The 21,824-nt window shown below is 39.1% G+C and overlaps 1 protein-coding gene across 2 annotated transcripts in view; it reads left to right on the forward strand.

The window, feature by feature from the left end:
* MYO3B (myosin IIIB) overlaps positions 1-21,824 on the forward strand; it is a 460,851-nt gene that overhangs the window by 186,807 nt on the left and 252,220 nt on the right. For both annotated transcript variants that reach the window (XM_063712864.1, XM_063712865.1), the window contains exons 9-16: positions 2,429-2,525; positions 3,488-3,604; positions 4,125-4,229; positions 6,602-6,685; positions 7,522-7,724; positions 12,305-12,403; positions 13,157-13,271; positions 20,944-21,070. In XM_063712864.1, the coding sequence (XP_063568934.1) occupies positions 2,429-2,525; positions 3,488-3,604; positions 4,125-4,229; positions 6,602-6,685; positions 7,522-7,724; positions 12,305-12,403; positions 13,157-13,271; positions 20,944-21,070 (947 nt within the window). The remainder of the gene's footprint in view (positions 1-2,428; positions 2,526-3,487; positions 3,605-4,124; positions 4,230-6,601; positions 6,686-7,521; positions 7,725-12,304; positions 12,404-13,156; positions 13,272-20,943; positions 21,071-21,824) is intronic.

Here is a 21,824-nt window from a genome sequence, read left to right on the forward strand (position 1 = left end):
TTATTTAACAAAATGGCTAGCTAGAGGCAGGCAGCAGCTCTGAGTTTTAGTAAAAATCTGTATTACAAACCAATTTGATTTTTCTTTGCCATCACCAATATGTAAAGTCACAGATAAATAATTCTGTTTAATAATTTTAAAATGCTTAGGTTATAAATTTGATTTGATTAAATAAAAATTAAGCTTCATTCTACTTTGGACCTTTATATGAATTAGCAGCAAAACTGATTCTAGGATTGGAGATGACTAATAGCATGCTTCAAATATCCCTTTTCAAATTTATCAGTGATGGAGATTGAAAGGTAAGATTTAACTTAATAGGCTAGAAAGAGAGTAATCAGTTTTATTTGGCCATTTCTATTGCATTATAAACTCAAGACTCAATATGCAGAGCTGATAAGTTTGCTTCTTCCTTTTTACCTACTTTTGTGAAATGCATACCAAAGGGTGGGGTGTACATCAAGATTCCATGACTTCTAGCTGGTACTTACCATAAAACTTTCAGTCAACACCAGCTTCTAGGATCTAGCTGGATAGAATTGTATTGGTGGGTGATATCCTCATAAGCTGTGATGATGATGGGCATAAAAGTGACAGAGAAGAACCAAGAAGTTATGCTTCTGGGCTAGTGAATTTACAGTATGTAGGACAGTTTATGTATGATTTTGTTTAGTCAGTGATATTCAGAGTAATGTGTGTAGTTATGCACATTGTTGATTCCAAATTTTAACAAGGATGTAAGAATAATAATTAGTACATGTTTTCAACTTTATTGCATTTTTATATCCATGACTATATGTGCTTTCACAGCTACCTGGGAGATAGACAGATCAGTCATGAGTAATTCTATTTGTAGATGAAGAAAACTGATATACTGGCTGTTAAGGGATTTGCTGAGTGTCTCATATCACATTGCTCGCAACTCTGAAACTAGGGTCCAGAGCTCTTCTAGCCAATGCTTTCCTCCTAAACCACATTGAGGAATGACGAGTTTATGAAAGGAATTGTGGGAAGGCCTACTTTGACCTTGAATTAATTTTAAACCTTAAAGAACTATATTTTAGTATACCAGAGAGGATTATTACTGATTATCAAACAAGATTTTTAATCCCTAGTGAACCGTGCCCTCCAGGAGAAAAACTCACATATATACACAAAAAGATGTGTATAAAGCTTTAAGTGTTGCATTATTACTAGTAGCAAAAAAGTTGGAATCAGCCTAAATGTTGATCAACACAGGACTGAGTAGGCCGGGTAGAGTGGCATATGCCTGTAATCCCAGCACTTTGAGAGGCCAAGGTGGCAGGATCACTTGAAGCCAGGAGTTCGAGATTAGCCTGGACAAAAAAGCAAAACCCCATCTCTACAAAAAGTAATTTTAAAAAATTAGCCAGGCACAGTAGTGCATACTTCTAGTACCAGCTAGTCGACAGGCTGAGCGGGGAGGGTTGCTTGAGCCCAGGAGTTTGAGGCTGCAGTGAGCTATGACTATGCCACTGCATTTCAGCCTGGTGACAGAGCAAGACCCCGTCTCTAAAAATTATTAAATAAATACATAAAATTTTAAAAACAACAACCCCCCCATCGGACTGAGTAAATAAATAGGTACATATTCATAAAGTATAATACTACCCAGTGATTAAAGTGAATGAACTAGGTAGGTAGGTAAGTGGGTAAGGTAGATAGGTAGATAGATAGATAAATAGACTTTAAAAATCATAATGTTTAATGAAAAAAGTAAGCTTACAGTATAAACCTAAGTATGATATCATTTTTATAACTAAACATACAGAACCTGTATATTGCTCATGGCTATCTATATGCATATGACCAATATTTAAAAATAGACTGGAAGGAAACCCATCAAATAGTGGTCATCTCAGGAGAGAGGAGTGGGATGGGACAAGGGTCACAAAGGGATTTCACATAAATAAGAAAAAACATAAACGATGATCAATTATTTGGTATTTACTATATTAATCTCTGAAAGTATTACATAGGTTAAAGACTGTCACAAAAGTTGGGGGTGGTGCTGGTAGATAGAGCAAAGGGACCTCAAGGGAAGTAAGGCACTTATTGGCTATACCCCAGTGAGAACTATGTGCCTGACACTGAGCAGAAATCAGAGGTGTTTATTCTGGAAGTGCTGTCTTTGGCGTTTAAGAAAAGCAAATACGTGTATTAGGTGGGCCCATTTAGTAACACTCCTCACTCTGGCAGAAAGTAGACTTGAACTATGGAGATCACTTTATCCCATAGTTCTACAGTGGCAGGAAAAGCTTGGGGACCTGGACTGGGCTTCCTGTCCCTGTCTCTGAAGTCTCTGAACATATCATGTGATAAGATTGTGAATGAGCCATGCTTGCTGCCTGCTTTCTGCTACATTATTTGCTGTCTTAATGCTTAAACTCTCTTGATAAATTTCTAGGCACGAGAGGATGCATACCAGAAGACCTTATCATGTGGAAGACGCTGAAAAATACTGCCTTGAGGATGATTTGGTCAACCTAGAGGTTCTGGATGAGGTACTAAATATTTAGTAGACAATTCTCATTGAAGACATTTGTTTCATGTGAATGGTCTGACCTTTCTGTTGTAGACCATGTCCTCCTAAGGTCATTTGACAGTTTAATTGTTTGTGTAGCCATGGGATGAAGTTCAGGGAGCATTCAGTTGCTGTGACTATGATCCTGTGCTGTGTTTATTTAGATAGCCCCTAGAATGATGAAGAGAAAAGGATTTGGAGTTTTGCAATAAAGCTCTTTATATTGTAGCCTTAATGATGGATTCTATCAGGTGAAAATATTTTCTGTTTGATAAAATTTGATAAAATATTTCAATTAACCCTTAAGAAGTTGTTTGTTCTTCATAAGAAAGAGCTTCATTTAGGGAAATAGTGAAGTTAATATAGCTTGAATTCTAAATTTGAAGTCTGTGATAATCCCCATTTAAAATATGCATGTTTAATAGAGCTGTTAATTGCACTGGACCTGTTTATGCTGAGTCTAACTCTGGGGATTGTTACTTTCAATGTCTAAATCACTAAAGTATAATAAAAAGTGGTTAATTCTGTATTTATGCCACCTAGGTTTTAAGTGCAGTGCTTTGAGAAATTAACTTACCATTCTGTCTGTGCTCTATCAGTAGGAACAGCCTATTAAATAAAACTTTAAATACAACATTTTGACTGGTTGAGATGAGTTTTTTTTCACAATAACAAGTAAAATCTTTGTTGGATATCTCAGTGTCTTTTAGCAAGTCCTAAGTGGGCCTAATTCTTTCAGTGTATTCCTATTTTTTCTTTCAAGGTAAATATTGGCATTGTTTTAATGAATTAGGATCATTAGGGTCATCGTATGATTTAAATGGATTACTTTCATCGTTTAAAGAAAGATGTTCTTGGAAGAATAAATTTGTTGTCATTTTTAGAATCTATCCCTTGACTGGAAATAATATTTACTCTCAATACCATTTATCCTCTTCTTAGGATACAATTATCCATCAGTTGCAGAAACGTTATGCAGACTTGCTAATTTACACATATGTTGGAGACATCTTAATTGCCTTAAACCCCTTCCAGAATCTAAGCATATACTCTCCACAGGTAAGGGATGTTTTAAGAGCATACTGCTCCTTAATAGGAAATTAAAACTCACAAGGGCAAATGAAAAGAAAGAAAAAGTAAGAATAAAGTTAGGCTACCCTAGATGTATATACTCCAAACTGCAGATAGTAATGTAATACAAATGGAATTTTTACATCTTGAGGATACCTTTTTAAAGCAAGCTATAACAATAATAGTTAACATTTATTGCGTGCTTACTGCATGTTAGACACTGGGTTACCTCACTTTTTCACATCCTGTGGGACAGGTACTGTTGTTAAACCAAGTTGGCAGACAAGGAGACTTAGCATAGAGTGAACTCCCTCTTACTAGCTCAGGAAGCCAGTAAGCACAGAAGTGAAATTTGAACTCAGGCCTGCAGGCTCCAGAGCCTGTACCCTACAGTCTTCCTAATGCAACAAGTACCCTAATAAGTGACAGATTCTTGGTTTCATGGGCAATAGGTAGTGGAGTGTTAGATGGTCCAGGGGAGAGTTTCCTTTAATTATTTTTCCTTCAGTTTTCCAGACTTTATCATGGGGTGAAACGCGCCTCCAATCCCCCCCACATATTTGCATCAGCAGATGCTGCTTACCAGTGCATGGTTACTCTCAGCAAAGACCAGGTAAAAACTCACCTTCCTTTCCTACGGAGTCACCCAGTTAAGACATGTTCTGTCTTCCTCGTCAGCTCCTAAGTCTTCCTGAAACCTTTCCATTCTGGTTGCTGGTGCTGACCCAAAGAGACAGGAGATGAAGTGGCAGCTCTGTGGAACTTGAGCATAGGTAAAGCCATAGCATCTGGAGAATGTGAAAATGCTTTTCAAGAAACATAAAACATTCACATCAAGAGCACTCATTTTCTCTGATAAGATATAATAAAAATGTCTCTAATATGAATATGATGAGAACAGTGCAAACGCAACCTGATTACATGGCAATGATTGTAATAAAAATAGCATATAGAATGGCATAAGTGAAATTCTTTCCTATTAAGGTCTTAGAATTTTCATGATTCAGTCTTTTTTGTATGAAATATTGCAGAGGTTGACAGTGACCATGCACCACACCATTTAGCTGCTGAAAAATTGTGATAGATTGGGTAGAGAATGAACAAACCTTAAACTCAATGCCAAACACAGGCTCATCCATTTTACCTTTCTAGCCTTCTAATTCACATTGCTCATATATCTAACCTTTCATCCCTCCTTTACTTTCAATAGGTATATTTTTCTTTGTTTCTTTATTCTGTTTGAAATAGAAGTAGTCTAATTTGGCAAGCAAATTTTCTGAGGGTATCACTGTGTGGATTTCCTAAGATCTGGGAAGGTCCCAGCTTTGGGGTTTGTTGAGTAATAGATGACATTATAACAATGTAGATTATAAAATGGAATACATGGATTCACTGTAGCTTAGAAACTTACCTCTTCCAAATTCTTACCTTTCCCAGATACTTGTAAAATGTGCATAGATTTCATAGGGAGGAAGTAAATGGAGAGAAATATATATTGTTTTTAAGTTAAGAAGTTGCCTCACTGTGTTGTCTTTTCTGACACCATTTCTGACACCAAATGTTGTATTTTTTCCAACACGAACCAATTCTCCAACACCAACTGGGTGCCCAACAATTCAGTTCAATTCTGACACTACCTGGAGTTAGCGCAGACTCCACAGATTAAGCGATTAGTGCCACAAGACTGTTCCCACTTTAGATGCCAGCTGCAAATGGAGTACCTAGGCTTCTCACACATCTGCCCAGCTGAATACCAGTCCAGGGGTTCTTGTGACTCTCTTTAGGTTGATAATTCACTAAGAATGACTCAAGGAACTGAGGAAAACACTTTATTTACATTTACCAGTTTATTATGAAGGGTGTAACTCCAGGAACAGCCAAATAGAAGAGACACTTGGGGCAGGGTATATGGGGGGAGGAAGGGGGCATGGCACACAGAGCTTCCATGCCTTTTTTGGGCACATCCCCCTCCCAGCACTTCAACGTGTTCACCAACTCAGAAGCTCTCTGAATCTCATTGTTCAAGAATTTGTATAACTTAATCTTTAAATCCCCTCTTCTTTCTAGAAGTTGGGAGGTAGGGCTGAAAGTTCCCACACTCTAATCACATGTTTGGTCTTTCTAATGACCAGTCTGAAGCTGTCTAGGGGCCCCACCTTGAACCACCTTCTTAGGAATAAACTGAGGTATGGTTGAAAGGGGCTCCTTGGGAATAACAAAAGATACTCCTACCACTCTTGGAAATTCCAAAGGTTTTAGAAGCTCAGTGCCAGGAACCAGGGACAAAGACCCAATATATAATTTTTATTATACCACATCCACTAATTTCCTTTATACATAAAGAGCTCCTAGAAATGAATGATAAAAATATCAACAATACAATAAAAAATGGGCAAACAATATGGACAGGTCACATAAAAGAAAAGTCTCTTAAGCATATGGAAGGAGGCCTCATTCATAATTTTTAAAATGCAGAATAAGGCTGCACTGAGATACCATTTTTTTAACTTATTAGATTGTCAAAAATCTAACATTCTGTTGTTGAGGCTACAGGATAGCAGGCACTTTCATATATTGGTGTAGTCCCTAGGGAAGCAATTTGGTAATGTGTGTCAAATTTATAAATGTATTTACCTTTTGATCCAACATCCCCATTTCTAGGAATTTCTCCTGCAGATGAACCTGCATAAAAATATAATGACTTAAGTATAAGGTTATTCATTGCAATGTTGTTTATAATTACAAGGAAAAAACTCAAATATCCCAATATTGGACTGATAAAACAGGTTATGGTACATCTGTACAATGGAACAACAAGTAGCTATACAAAAGGTTGAAGAAGGTCTCTATGTACTGAAATAGGAAGATGCCTAAGATCTATTTCTCAGTGAAAAATTAAGTTGTACAGTAGTGGATGTTATATGAAGCATGCAAGTTGCTTCTGTGCCATAAATTCTTCACTTGACGCTCCATTTTCTATGCCAGTGCATTGTCATCAGCGGAGAGAGTGGCTCTGGGAAGACAGAAAGCGCCCACCTGATTGTTCAGCATTTGACTTTCTTGGGAAAGGTATTGACTAATCTGCTTTATATATTGTGGCGAGAAGTTCCTACAGAGTAACTGCATATTTGATAAATGATGGAAGTACTGGGTTTTTTTATTAGGGCTTACATAAAGACAATTCCATCTTTGCTATGTTTGCCTCCTGATAGCGAGGCCTTTTAAGATGTCAGCATGCTATCCTTCTTTCACGTAGGGAGGAGAATAATTCCAGCACAAATTTACTAGATTACTGGCAATTAATTTTCATGTTTTCAATGTAATAGAAACATTCAGCCATTAAGTAGTAAAAATGGTTAAGCACTAGGAACAGGATCAGGGAAAGCCACTATAGTGATTGAAAGGATGTAAAATAGAAGCCTTTGAGCAAAAGTTGAGGGAAATGAAAATTTTCAGCTTGGTGAAATCAATATTGAAAGAATGAATTCAAAAATAGTCTAGTAGTTACTTACACTCTGAATTAGTGTACTAGGTGACTAAGAAAGAATGTATGGAATTTTTATAGATAAGGGTTATAGACTATTATGATAAATGCCAGAAAAGTTACGGGATCTATTTAAAAATCTTTCTAAACTGGTTAGGCATTTTATCTGTCAAGGATTTTAAATGAAATATGGCTGGATTTTTAAAACTACTGTCCTAATCTAGCCAAATCTGATTCATATGCGGATCTGGGGAGTTGCTCATATGAGAAAATGATGCTGGTGGTTGATGCTAACTTCCCCCAAATGGGGCTCTCTGTAAAAAGACAATGTGGATTTTGGTGGGCAAGGGATGGGTGCCTGGCAACTTTGCTGGTGTAATGTTTCTAGAGTCTCTTCTTGACTGTTCTCTGTTTGGCACAGGCCAATAATCAGACCTTGAGAGAGAAAATTCTACAAGTCAACTCCCTGGTGGAAGCCTTTGGGAACTCATGCACTGCCATCAATGACAACTCGAGCCGTTTTGGAAAATATCTGGAAATGATGTTTACACCAACTGGAGTTGTGATGGGGGCAAGAATCTCTGAATATCTCCTTGAAAAATCCAGAGTTATAAAACAGGCAGCGTAGGTGCACTACTTTATCCCTGTGTTTTTGCCCTGCGGTAAAAACTCGGAGGCTTTGGGAATTTTAATGGTTCAGTTTTCATCCTTGTTCTTAACATTCCCCTACCCTCCCCAAGGGCAAAGAATTATTTAAGCAAAGGATCAGTGGTAGTTTTTGACCTAAAAGAAATTAATGGAAAGAGTACAAAGGGCTGGGGTGGGTGTGCTTTGGGGATGGGTATGCTTGTTTCTCCCGAGTTGGTTGTGTCAGGTAGAATTTAGCAGCTTTGCAGACATTTTTTAAAACTCTGAGGCCCCTTAAAATTGAATTTGTTTGTTAAAAAAAAAAAAAAGACACCAAGAATATTTCACATGTTAATTTTTTCCTTAGATCGAGACAGATAGGGAAAACAATTATTCTGTTTTTAGGGAAAGCATTTGGTAATAGAAATCAATAGCACAGACTTTGATCTGGGTTCAAATGCAGGTTCTGATACTCACTGTGTGACATTGGGCATTTCACTAACCTCTGTGCCTCATCTGTGAAATGGAAATGCTACTAGTGCTGACCTCATGGGTTTGTTGTAAGGATTAACATGTTCATTTATATAAAATTACTTAAAAGAATGCCTAGTGTGGTACATCCTATCAGTGTTAGCTACTCTTCCTATTATAATAATATAACCACTAGTGTGGTACACACTATCAGAGTGTTAGCTACTCTTCCTATTATAATAATAACTCTTCATATAATAATAATAGCTACTATTATTAATAATAGTATTATTAATAATAGTAGTATTATTTAATATTAATAATAATAATTATTATATTTATATTATATTGTAAAATATTAATAAAATATTATAATTATTAATAAAATATAATTAATATAATAATAAAATATTATAATTAATACAATTAATAATAATAGTATTAATAATAGTATCATTAATAACAGTATTGATAGTATCATTAATAGTATCATTAATAATAGTATCATTAATAGTATTAATAATAGTATCATTAATAGTATCATTAATAATAGTATCATTAATAGCATTAATAATAGTATCATTAATAGTATTATTCATAATAGTGTTATTAATAGTATTAATAATAGTAGCTATTATTAATAATAGTAGCTATTATTATTATTGTAGGACACCAGAGTTTCTCAGGAGCATGGCTCCGCACTTCCATATTAATGCATTGTTGAATCCCTGCTGTTTGCCAGTGCTGTGCTTCGTGTTGGCTTGTAAGAGTAAACTAAATAAAAAAGATTCTTGTATTCACGGGGCTTGGAGTATGCGGTATATGAGGAAGCAGTAGGGGAGGATCACAGGCATTAAACAAATAAACTTAAACGTAGAACAATTGTAATAAGCACCAGAAAGCAAAGTAGGTGCTATTAAGGTGAAACGAGAGAAGGGAAGGACACATAACCTAGTCTAGGGAGAAAGAGGGGCTCCCTGTATGTGAGATCACAGGATCACTAGGAGTTAGGCAACGAGGTGGGGACCAGAGTAAGGAGGAAAAGTGGCAAAGATAAGACTGAGACCAAATGATGCAGGGCTTTGGAACCAGGATGAGGATCTCAAACTTTTTTCTAAGGGCAATAGGAAGCCACTGAACATTTTCAAGCAGGGGAGTCACCAAACCCAACTTGCATTTTGAGATGATCACGCTAGCTTCAATGGGGAATGGACTGGGGGAGATGCAAGGATTGTGTTGACATGATTAGGAGGCTGTTGCCAAATTCACGTGAGAGAGAACGCTGGCCTAGACTAAGGTGGTGGCAGTGGAGATGCAAAGAGGTTGAGGAGTCTGAGAGATACTGTGCAAGTAGAATTTACAGGAATTGTTCTGGGTTGAAAACCCAAGCATCTTCCTCTATCATGTACTTGCAGTTTCCTCACGCAGTAGGGACTGGCATGAACATTAAACAAATGAAAGATAGAGTCATTTACAGTTCCCTGTGGCTTTTTGATTAATTTTTATGAGGTCCCCTGCTTTTGTCTCCCCAGCTTAGGGTGGTTTTAAAATTTAGGGAGCTACCTCTGACAGAATGGAAAGCATAGTGTTCTGTGTTCAAATGTAAAGTGGTCTTTTACAAAGATAATGTGAGGAGAGTTCTAGGTCACTTAATGTGATATGTTGCTTATTAGTGTAAATATTCATATACCTTACTTTCCTCATATGCAACATGGGCATAATGATGTCAACTTCACAAAGCTGTTATGAGAATTAAATGAGATGAAGAGAAGATGGGGCCTGTCCCAGTCCTGTTCATCTAACTGTTGGGGTTCATCCCCTTCTGGGCACACTGTAGGGTTCCTGTGTGGCTGGGTGTGGTCATATAACTGGTTCTGGCAAGTGGGCATGTAATGGCAACCCTCCAGAGTCCAGCACAGCGTAAGATGGGGGCTGCTCTGCCAGCCACAGCCCATCAGTGACTGCAGTGAGCACAGTCCCACCGCTGACCCGCCATGGACATGTACTCTGTGCAAGAACTAAACCTTTGTTGAGTTAAGCTACTAAGATCTTGGGGTGTTTATTGCCGTAACAAAGCCTAGCCAATCCTGACAGATAAAGGGATGAAAATGAAACTGAAGTGATGCTAGGGATGGATATCGGCAGGAAAAGCTTGGAAGAATTGAGAACTAGATGGATCTGTAGAAAAGCTATAGGAATGTAAGACTAAGATGGGCCAGCCAAAGCCTGCGCATGTAACAGAGGTTAAAGAACAAGTGACATGCATCTCAGGCCTTTCGGTTCCTGTCTCAGTGAAGGGTGCCACCATCACTAGATGCTCAAGCTAGAAATCTAGGAGGCAGACTCTAGGTTTCTTTCCCTCACCATCCTCATTCAGTCTATTAGGATGTTCTTTCGGTTGTTTCTCCAGAATATATCTAATATTTAAGCTTACTCTTATTCTCCATCACCACTATCATTACCCTATCCAAGCTATTATGCTTTCTCACCTGGACCCCCTCACTGGTTTCCCTGTAGCCATCTTGGCTTCTTATAATGACACTTAGAGAACATGAATCCCTTTAGTCCTGTATCCCTGGCACCTGGTACAGTGCCTACCATGACTGGCAATTAATATGTTTATTCATTGAATAGTCACATTTTTCTATTTATGTATATCCTATAAAATGTTGTATATCTTAAATATACACAATAAAATTTATTTTTAAAAAATAAAAATGGGCTGGGCACAGTGGCTCACACCTGTAATCCTAGCACTTTGGGAGGCCAAGGCAGGAAGATAGCTTTTTTGAGACCATTCTGGGCAACATGGTGAGACTCTGTCTCTACAAACACAAAAACCTTAGCAGGGGATGGTGGTGTGTGCCTATAGTCATGGCTACTTGGGAGGCTGAGGTGCAAGAATTGCTTGAGCCCAGAAATTTGAGGCTGCAGTGAGCTGTGACCACACCACTGCACTCCAGCCTGGACAACAGAGTGAGACCCTGTCTCTTAACTAGATTTATTAGTTAAGTGAACAAGTGAGTGAGAAATGGCAAATAGAGGCATCTAGAATACAGGGCAAGGATAAAGAATGTCACAGAAGGGCTTTGACAGGATAAACAACCAAAGGAAGATGAGGAGACCCAGGAGAGGCTGAACAGAATGGGGGCCATGCCACAAAGGCGGATAAGGGGAGAAGAAAGACACGATTTCTTTCCATGGAGCTAGGTTGACCAAAGAAAAGATTTGCCAAAATCCAAGGGTATCTACAGAAGAGACTGTCCTCCTCCAGAGGAAAGAAGGGGATGTGAAGCAGTGCTTTTCAAACTCTGTGCTAAAGGACCACTTTTTTTAAAAAAATCTCCAACCCATTTTGAACTAATACCTTTGTAAAATGCAATGAAAATTAATTATCAGAAAAATTATCATGCTCTTGGATGTCATGGCAGTGTCACTTGCTGTAAAATGTCCAGGCATGTACTTACCAGTTCCTTCTCTTGTTATAAACTGACAGCAGTCCACAGACTATGCTCAGAGCTGACAGCAGTCCACAGGCTATTAGCACCTATCTGAAAGGAGCCTGGCCAGGGTAGCCTAAAAGAGGTAGATGGCAGGAGACCAGACTAATGAATGACATTTTGAGTAGTATTTTTAAGAATACCAGCTTGGGAGAGTGAAAACCTCAGTTCTGGACCAATTCTGCTCCCTAACCTGCTGTGAGACTTGCAGGCCACTTCCTGTCTAGGGCTCCAGTAAAGTAGAGGATTTGGCTGATGTCTCTAAGATGGACCTCACTGTCTCTGAAGCAGCATGTGGTACAAACAGAAGGCAGTAGGCATTTGGGCTACAATAGAAAGATCTCAACATATGTAACCTGAGCTGTTTCCTGTAAATGTCCCATTCTCTGAAACCTTTTGCTTGTAGTAAAGTGTGTTTAATAATGCAACATTATGACAATTACTATACTAATCCTATCACTATTCTGTAAGTGGAATTTATAATATTTAATTGCCTGAAAATACAAATTTGCCATGGAATAATATTTTGTACAGAAAGGAAATGGTGTAAAATACTTGGGATGGGGAAGCCAGAATATATTATTACTAAAGTCTCTTTTTTTTCAGGGGAGAGAAAAATTTTCACATATTTTACTATATTTATGCTGGTCTTCATCACCAAAAGAAGCTTTCTGATTTCAGACTTCCTGAGGAAAAACCTCCTAGGTAAGTGTCAGGGGGGTTGGTTGTTAATTTTTGATGAATGTACAATTAGCAGTTGACAAACTTGGAAGTAAATGGAGCTGTTTTCCTAACTGGAAACTCACAGTTTATTTAACTAAGGTGCCCAGGATGAGGTGGCAGGAACTATCTCACCATTTTCATTGTCTAGAAAGTTCAAAAACTCAACTGCACATGGTTTATTTTTTTCAGCCATTTGCATCATTATTCTACCACAGTATTAGACTATAAAGGAAATGGGCTGGGTGTGGCGGCTCATACCTACAATCCAAGTGCTTCGGCAAGCTGAAGTGGGAGGATTACTTGAAGCCTGGAGTTTGAGACCAGCCAGGGCAGCATAGTGAGACCCTGTCTCTACAATTTTTTTTTTAATTAGCTACTCAGGAGGCTGAGGTGGGAGGACTGCTTGAGCCTGGGAGGTCGAGGCTGCAGTGAGCCAAGTTCATGCCACTGCGCTCCAGCCTGGGTGATAGAGCAAGACCCTGTCAAAAAAAAAAAAAATTAGCTGGGTGTGGTGGCATACACCTGTAGTCCAATCTACTCAGGAGGCTGAGGCAGGAGGATCACTAGAGCCCAGGAGTTCAAGGCTGCAGTGAGCTATGATCACACCACTGCACTTCAGACTGGGCAACAGAGTGAGGTCCCATCTTTAAACAAACAACAAACAAAAAATGGAAATGCCTGTACCACTTTCCAAGTCAGTGCTCATTCTGTTTGGTCATGCTCCACTTCATTTAGGTACATAGCTGATGAAACTGGAAGGGTGATGCACGACATAACTTCCAAGGAGTCTTACAGAAGACAATTCGAAGCAATTCAGCATTGCTTCAGGATTATAGGGTTCACGGACAAAGTAAGTGATGATCAAGAGAGAAACTGAAGTGACAATATTCTTATATGAATGTGAGTAAAGATGTGGTATTTCTCACTTGGATAAGATACTTGCTTTCAAATGCCATGTTGGTCATGTTATAAGGTCTTGCTACTCAAAGTGTGGTCCCAGGACCAGAAACATTGTTATCACCTGAGAGCTTATTAGAAATGCAGACCCTGAGGTCTATCCAAGAATGACTGCATCAGAATATAATCATTTTAACAAGAAGCCCAGATGAACATCAAACTAGGAGAGCACTGTTGTAAGGACCATGTGCTGATAAATTGTTATCATTGTCATCAATTCATTACACGTGTAATAACAAATACCAAAACAATACTGTGGGTTTTTTTTTTTTTTTTTCTGATTTAGAGTTGTTCCAACCATTAAAGTGAGTGGGGAGTAGGAGTACAGGAATATGTAGATGACACCCAAGTCACAGAAATATATTTATGCAAGTAGCTCCTTAGGTAACAAGACAAATTAATTAAAACCCTTTCAACTTTCTTGCAGTTATTTCCTTCTCCGGGGTACACAGTTGCACATTATTAACTATAGCTCTAAGTACTGTACTACTTTTTTTTTGAGACAGAATGTCACTCTGTCACCCAGGCTGGAGAGCAGTGGCGGGATCTCAGCTCACTGCAACCTCTGCCTCCTGGCTTCAAGTGATTCTCCTGCTTCAGCCTCCCGAGTAGCTGGGATTACAGGTGCGTGCCACCATGCCTGACTAATTTTTGTATTTTTAGTGGAGACGGGGTTTCACCATGTTGGCCAAGCTGGTCTTGAACTCCTGACCTCAAGTGATCCACCTGCCTCGGCCTCCCAAAGTGCCGGGATTACAGGCATGAGCCACCATGCCTGGCCAATACTGTACTACTCTTATCATTCCTAGATACAGGCTGTCTGTATTAAATTTATGCTAGGGGTGACAGACAATATTTATAACCCTAGGCTCAAATATTATTCTGTGATACATTATGTCATAGTTTCTGGGCTTCATGCCACCAATTTTGCAAAATATATAGATTCTTTTGCTTTTCCAACAAAGGGGGTGAATGATTAGGAGGTAGGCGAGAGTGTTAAATCTTAAGGGATTAGATTACAAGACACTCCAGTTACCCTGGGATGGCCACTCCAGATAAAGGATTACTTCTGTGTAATGCAGTATGATTGGCTAGCCCTTCCCTCCCCTGCATGGTTGATTTTAGTCATAATAGCACCTTTCTTTTTTGTCCAGACAGCCGTTAATTTTCTCTGTCAGCCTCCCACAGACTTTAAACTGACAGACAATGGAAAATCCCAAAGGTCAGATGAAAATATAAATATATTTTCCTTGGCTCCTTAGGGGGGAGCAATTAAACAGGTTCTAGCATTGTTAAAGGACCTTTGTGGTTATTAACTTATAGAACAGGTTTTTTAAATCAAAGATGCATCCCCAGAAGAGTTAAAGCTTGGTAGGAATGGCAGTGGAGCAATTTAAAGTCACTTGTGTCATGCCGAAGTACGCAGGGGCACATGTCCTTAAAAGGGTACAGGAACCATAGAGAAGTCAAAGTTAATAATCATTAATAGAGTTAATATTTTGTTTTCTTTGAGTACAAATATGGTTGTAGAATACTGTGAAGAGATTGATCCTAGCTGAACCCATTTATGCCTAGTGTTCCATTATTGGAGCGCTAAACATGTGGGAGTTATTTATACCCTACTGCTCAAGGTCATCACCAAGGTCTGATTGCAAAAATTCAAAAAATTGCAAGCTCAGGCTGAGGTGGGTTAAAAGAAAGTATATAATGTTGCCATTCTAATAATAGCGATGTACTGCTAATAATAATAAAACAGATGCTATCTGTTTCAGGATAAACAACATTGAAAACTGTTAAAATCTGTTTTAGTACAACAACACTAAAGCATTAAAAACGGAAGAAATTAAGTGTGTTAAGTATATGTCCTTGAAGTAAGCCATCCCTAGCCCCTCTGGGAAAAAAGGTACAATAGAAATAAATGAATGACTGCATGAATAAACATGAAAAGAAAAAAATGTAAAAGATGGTGAACATTTTTAATTTGTGCCTGGTCTGTACTGTTGAATGAATAACCAGAATGTAATGGTGTTATGTGTGTATATTTTCACCATGTCCCACATTAATTCATACAGGAAATAAACCAATCTATATAAGCTGCAACCTTAGAAATGAAAGGAAGAAGCAGGATCTTATCTCTCCACCTCTGAACTCTGTGGTTCTATCTCTGCAGACAACCTGTTTTGCTGAGTTAACTCAGTTCACTTTATGTTTATAAACTCAAAAAGTAGTGTGACTAAATTCAGAAAGATCCAGTTGGATGTAGTCAGGAAACAGATGCCAAATGCTGATGTAACAGAACTTTCTCTTAAGTTTTTCTGGCAGACATTTCTAGATAAAGCTTAAATGAACTGGTCAAGTCAATCAAAATTATGGTTCTTCTCCTTTCTTATAATGTCACTAGTTCCCTGCAGGAATCCCTTTAGTTTTTCTCAAACCCTTACAGCAAAATTATGAGTAGCAAACTTTAGTGTGGAGTCAGGAGCATGAATTTTAATTCTGGGACAACAGCCAAAGTATCTGAAAGAACACTTGACCCTGAGTTTATTGTAAAGAAATTTCCCTGGTGGAGGAGTCTTCCACTAATGATAATGACTCCTTGTGGAGGGCTGGGGGAATTATACCTAAGATCTTATTGTGAAGATTGTGCTTTTCAACTCTTATTTCTGGAGCCAAACCATACTATTTTTGTTTAATATTATACTTGTCTTCCTGGTAGGAATTAACATATTACATAAATTGGGTTTTAGATATGTTTCTATTTAATGCTACATGAAAACTTTTTGGGCACATGATCTATGTGATGGTGAAAATTGGATGTACACTATAGATCCCCGTTGGAGAGGTTAGGGAGAAGCCTTTGAGATCGGTGCAAAATTTCTTCCCTTTCTTCAAAATAGATTATGAATTGAGAGAGTACTGCTCTGAAGAGAGGTTGAAGGATTATATGTGAAAATATGACTTGGGAGTCTCGAGGATTTCTAATGTCTTGATGACAGACAATAGGATACCATTGACTTTTAAGATGCCAAAAGTTGTGAGCCTCTGCAAAGGAGACCGAGAAGTGTTGGAATAGAGCCTGTAGGGAGGTCCTTCAGCTGGTCCTAATGCAGTGCTTAGGGAAGAACTGATGAAAAACTGAAGAGATATAAAAAAAAGAAAGAAAGGGAGACTGGGAAGGGAAGTAAATTCCTAGGGATATACCAGAGAAACAACTACCGGAGATGCCTATGAGCCAGGCCAAGGGGGATTTTCTTAGAGTAGTGCCAGGCTAACAGAGAGAACTAAGTTTTCTCTCAACTTTTCAATTAGCCTCAACTCTATCAAGAGAATATCTACATCAAAAGAAGTGTCTTATGAGAAAACAGAAGAAAATATCAGACATCCTGCAGTGGGGCTTTGATGGAGAAATGCCGTTTCTTCCCCACTTTTGTTGATTGGTAGTGAAACAGTTTATACTCGTCAACAATAAATTGAGAAACCCAGTTGGAGGACTTGGTCTTCTTGAGTAAAGCTATTCCACTTTATAATATAGAAAGTTGAAAACTGGTAGAAATAAAAAGAGATAGCAGCATAGCAAGATTCTGCAGAAAAGGCAGAGATGTCAGGAAAGGCTCTGCAGCTGGAGATGAAGCAAGAGAAAATGGACAAGGTAAAGAAGGTGAAAAAACCTTCCCTGGCTGTCTGTGGGGAGACAATAAGAAAAATTTGATCAAAAAGTTTTAAGGCAGGAAGGGTAATCCCTCAGGTGGACATATAACTAATTGAATTTTGCCATGAGTGTAACTGATGTTTTGACCTGAACGCAGAGGCTCCTAGATCAGAAAGGGAGAATTAATTAACCCAAGGTTAGGACTGATGGAGTCAAGTGGATGGAATAGACCAGAAATAAAACTCCTTAATAAGGTGAGCATTGGTTACCCCTCTGTTAGTTCTCACTAAATCAAGGAAGGAGACCCAATCGATCATTAATTTCAGTGATTCACACAGTGTTTGAACCTAAAAGTTTTTGCTCAGGGTCATAGATAGTTTTTCACTTTAAATGGTTGTCTAAGCACTATGCTGAAGAGGGTATTGCCAGAGAAGCAACAGGGCAAGATGCTGCTTTCAAGGGTATTGTCTTTGACAGTCATTTTCTATGGTGATTATCCCAGTGGTGAAATGCTGGAAGTCTTACTTTGGGAGGTTTCAGAGCTTGTACTGTAATACATGAAGAAAGAGAGAGAGAGTGTCTTTGTGTGATGTATGTTTTAATTACAGGAAATACATTTATTTTTTCTAAGAGTACTGAGAGTTTCAGATAACCTCTTGAGATAGCTGGATATATAAACAGCTGATGTAGAACTCACTGCAAGAGTTTCTGTTTTACCCCCTGGGATCTGCCTCTGTGGGAAGTTGCTCAGTGTAGTGAGCAAGCCTCACACTGTATTGATCAAAGTAATGAGGTGCTGTCATGTTAAATCCGAGCAAGTCCCAGAAAACCTACTTAGTAGGTGTTCTCCTTAGCCACTCTTAAGTTGGGTGATTAAACAATGATTCTTAAAGTAAAAAACATGACATATTGCCTTTGATTTAGAAGTTGGAAGAATAACATATATCCATTGTAGAAGCCTAGTTTAAAATCTTCATTTGTCTTTGTAGCATTATCAGGTATCCAGCAGATGTCACTATTATAGTCTGTGTTCCTTTTTTTGGCTTTACTGAGTAATGTTTACAGGAAGTTGTAATCTGTGAGGCAATGCTTTATCAATGGTCTAGTGACCGTTCCTATTCCTTTGCTGCTGTGTAGAGTAGTAAATCAAGTTACCTGCCTTTTTTGTGAAAGTACTTTTCTCTATCTATAAGCATAAAATGCAAAATTTTCCTGGCTATATATTTCGTTGTTTCACACATAGAAAATGTAAGGTTTTAAATAGGTAAATATACTTTAGTTTCTTTTTACCATTAATGATACATATGTATTCAACTTTCAATATAAAAATAGAGCTTAGATAATCGGAACCGTTTTTACTCACATTTCTGACACCAAATATGTGGGTTTTTCTCCCCCATACCTACAAATTATCTGGCACCAGCTGGGTGTCCTACAATTCACTCAATTCTGACACTCTCCACCTGGAGTTAGCATCAGCTCCCACAAGCTAAGGGCTCAGTCCCACAAGACTACCCTGACTCCAGACACCTATGCTTCTGTCTCCTATACTTCTGACTGACTGGCTATAAATTGAAAGTCCCCACAGCTCCCTCCTCAAGTTTGATAATTTGCTAGAATAGTTTATAGAACTCAGGAAAACACTTTACTTACCATTACTGTTTTATGTAGGATACAGCTCTGCCAGGCGTGGTGGCTCATGGCTGTAATCCCAGCACTTTGGGAGTCCGAGGTGGGTGGATCACCTGAGGTCAGGAGTTCAAGACCAACCTGACCAACATGGTGAAATGCCATCTCTACTAAAAATACAAAAATTTAGCCAGGCATGGTGGCAGGCGCCTGTAATCCTAGCTACTTAGGAGGCTGAGGCATGAGAATCACTTGAACCTGGGTGGTGGAGGTTTTAGTGAGCCACGATCATGCCATTGCACTCCAGCCTGGGCAACAAGAGCAAAACTCTGTCTCAAAAAAAAAAAAAAAAAAAAAAAAGGATACAACTCAAGAATAGTCAAATGGAAAAAATGCATAGGGCAAGGTGTATGGGAAGTAACATAGAGCTTCCATTCCCTCTGAGCACACCACTCTCCCAGCACCCATGTGTTCACCAACCTGAAAACTCCCCGAATCTCATCATTTAGGGGTTTTTACGGAGGTTCCATTATATTCACATGATTGGTTAATTATTGGCCATTGGTGATTAACTCAATGTCTAATCCCTCTCTGCTCCTCAGAGATTGGGTTGAGGAGGACCCAAAAGTTCGAACACTCTAATCACATGACTGGTTCCTCTGGCAACCAGCTCTCCATCCTAAAGCTATCTAGAGGTCCACCAAGAGTCACCTGCTTAGTATAAACTCAGGTATGGTTGAAAGGGGCTTGTTGTAAATAACAAAAGACTCCTAGCATTCCTATCACTCACTTTCAAGGGTTTTAGATGCTTTTGTGCCAGGAACTGGGAGCAAAGAACAAATACAATAGGCCCTCGATATATGTGAGGGATTAGTTCCGGGAACCCCCAATTCATATACCAAAATCCAAGCATACTCAAGTCCTGCATTCAGCTCTGCAGAACCCACATATATGAAAAGTCAGCCCTCTGTATATGTGGGTTTCACATCTTGTGAATACTGTATTTTTGATCCGTGTTTGGTTGAAAAATATCTATGTATAGGAGGACATGTGCAGTTCCAACCTGTGTTGCTTAAAAGTCAATTGTTGGCCAGGAGTGGCTCACGCCTGGAATCCCAGCACTTTGGGAGGCTGAGGCGGGCAGATCACCTGAGGTCAGGAGTTCGAGACCAGCCTCAACATGGAGAAACCCTGTCTCTACTAAAAATACAAAATTAGCCAGGCGTGGTGGTGCATGTCTGTAATCTCAGCTACTCGGGAGGCTGAGGCAGGAGAATTGCTTGAACCTGGGAGGCAGAGGTTGCGGTGAGCCGAGATCGCGCCATTGCACTCCATCCTGGGCAACAAGAGCGAAACTCCGTCTCAAAAAAAAGAGACCAGCCTGGCCAACAGGGCAAAACTCCGTCTCTACTAAAAAATACCAAAAAGAGCCGGGTGTGGTGGTGCGTGTCTGTAATCCCAGCTACTTGGGAGGCTGAAGCAGGAGAATCACTTGAACCCAGGAGGCAGGGGTTGCAGTGAGCCGAGATTGCCCCACTGTACTCCAGCCTGGGTAACAGAGCAAGACTCTATCTCAAAAAAAAAAAAAGGTTAATTATATATATTTCTTGTTATATAAAAATATAATTTAATATACAATTATCACAGATAATTTCTAGTGAGTCTTTCAAAATATTTCCTGACTTCATAACTATATATTCCATCACTTAACTTTAAAATGTTCTAGGAGCCATGAATGAATGTCTTCCCAACTACTTCATAAAAGCGATATTCAAAAGAGGTTAAGGAAACAGCTCCTCTCTTGCTTTGAACAAAAGATCAGACCTGAATTTGGGAACTGGTATTAGGGTAAAAGGCTAAAAGTGGCTTAAAGAACAAAGAAGATTAGTTATCTCTTAATAACCATTTCCAGATAAGAGGTTCAGGTTGCAGAGCAACTCCATTTATGCAATTGTTGGTCTAAGGCATCTTCATCAGTGGCATGGTTAAGGCTGTGTTGCTGGGAGTTCCAGCCGGCAATAATGAGAAGGAAAGTGTGGAGGAGGCATGCTCATGCCGGTAAGGCCTGGGCCTAGAAGTGACCCACATCATTCTGCTCACTTCATTGTTAAAATGTAGTTATATGACGACCTCTAACTGCAAAGAAGTTTGGGAAATTTGGCTGTGTGTCCAGGAAAAGAGGGAGAATGGACTTTGGTAGACAACTAGTAGTTTCCACTACAGATCTAATGGTTCATTAGTTTGACTGGCAACGACCTTCATATATGGTTCTTGATGTCCTTTTCAGGAGGTGCACTCAGTGTACAGAATTTTGGCTGGAATTTTGAATATTGGGAACATTGAGTTTGCAGCTATTTCTTCTCAACATCAGACTGATAAAAGTGAGGTGCCCAATGCTGAAGCTTTGCAAAATGGTAATTATTTGATATTTATGGGCTGTGTTGTTGCTAAAGCACATGCTTCTTTAGGCTTTGTAAAATATAATGCAGCATTTGCTGGTCCTTTTTTTTTTTTCTTTTTTATTGAGATGGAGTCTCGCTCTGTCATCCAGACTGGAGTGTAGTGGTGCGATCTCCGCTCACTGCAACCTCTGCCTCCCAGGTTCAAGCAGTTCTTTGCCTCAGCCTCCAGAGTAGCTGGGATTACAGGCACCTCCCACCACGCCTGGCTAATTTTTGTATTTTTAGTAGAGACGGGGTTTCACCATCTTGGCCAGGCTGGTCTTGAACTCCTGACCTCATGATCCACACCCCTCCCTCCCCCCCAGCCTCCCAAAGTGTTGGGATTTGCCCAGCCTGCTGGTCTTTCTAACGGCTCTGGATGTTTTCACGAACTAGTATTTCCCCAAGGATGTCCTGTGGAACACCAATGTTCCTTCCATAAGCTGCAAGTATTCTGCAGAAAAGAATTCTATGGCAGGTAATTTTGGGCAGTGGTTTTTTTTTGTTTTTTTTTTTTTGAGGCGGAGTCTCGCTCTGTCGCCCAGGCTGGAGTGCAATGGCGCTATCTCGGCTCACTGCGGGCAGTGGTTTTTAACCTTAGCTGTTTTTGAAAAATCATCTACAAACTGAAAAAAATACAGGAGGTTGGGCCCATTCTGAATCCACTAAATCAGCCTATACAGGACAGAAAGCAGGCACCTATTTATTTTTAAAGTTCCACAGGTAA

This window comes from Pongo abelii, chromosome 11 (genome assembly GCF_028885655.2).
Source record: "Pongo abelii isolate AG06213 chromosome 11, NHGRI_mPonAbe1-v2.0_pri, whole genome shotgun sequence".
Taxonomy (NCBI): Eukaryota; Metazoa; Chordata; class Mammalia; order Primates; family Hominidae; genus Pongo; species Pongo abelii.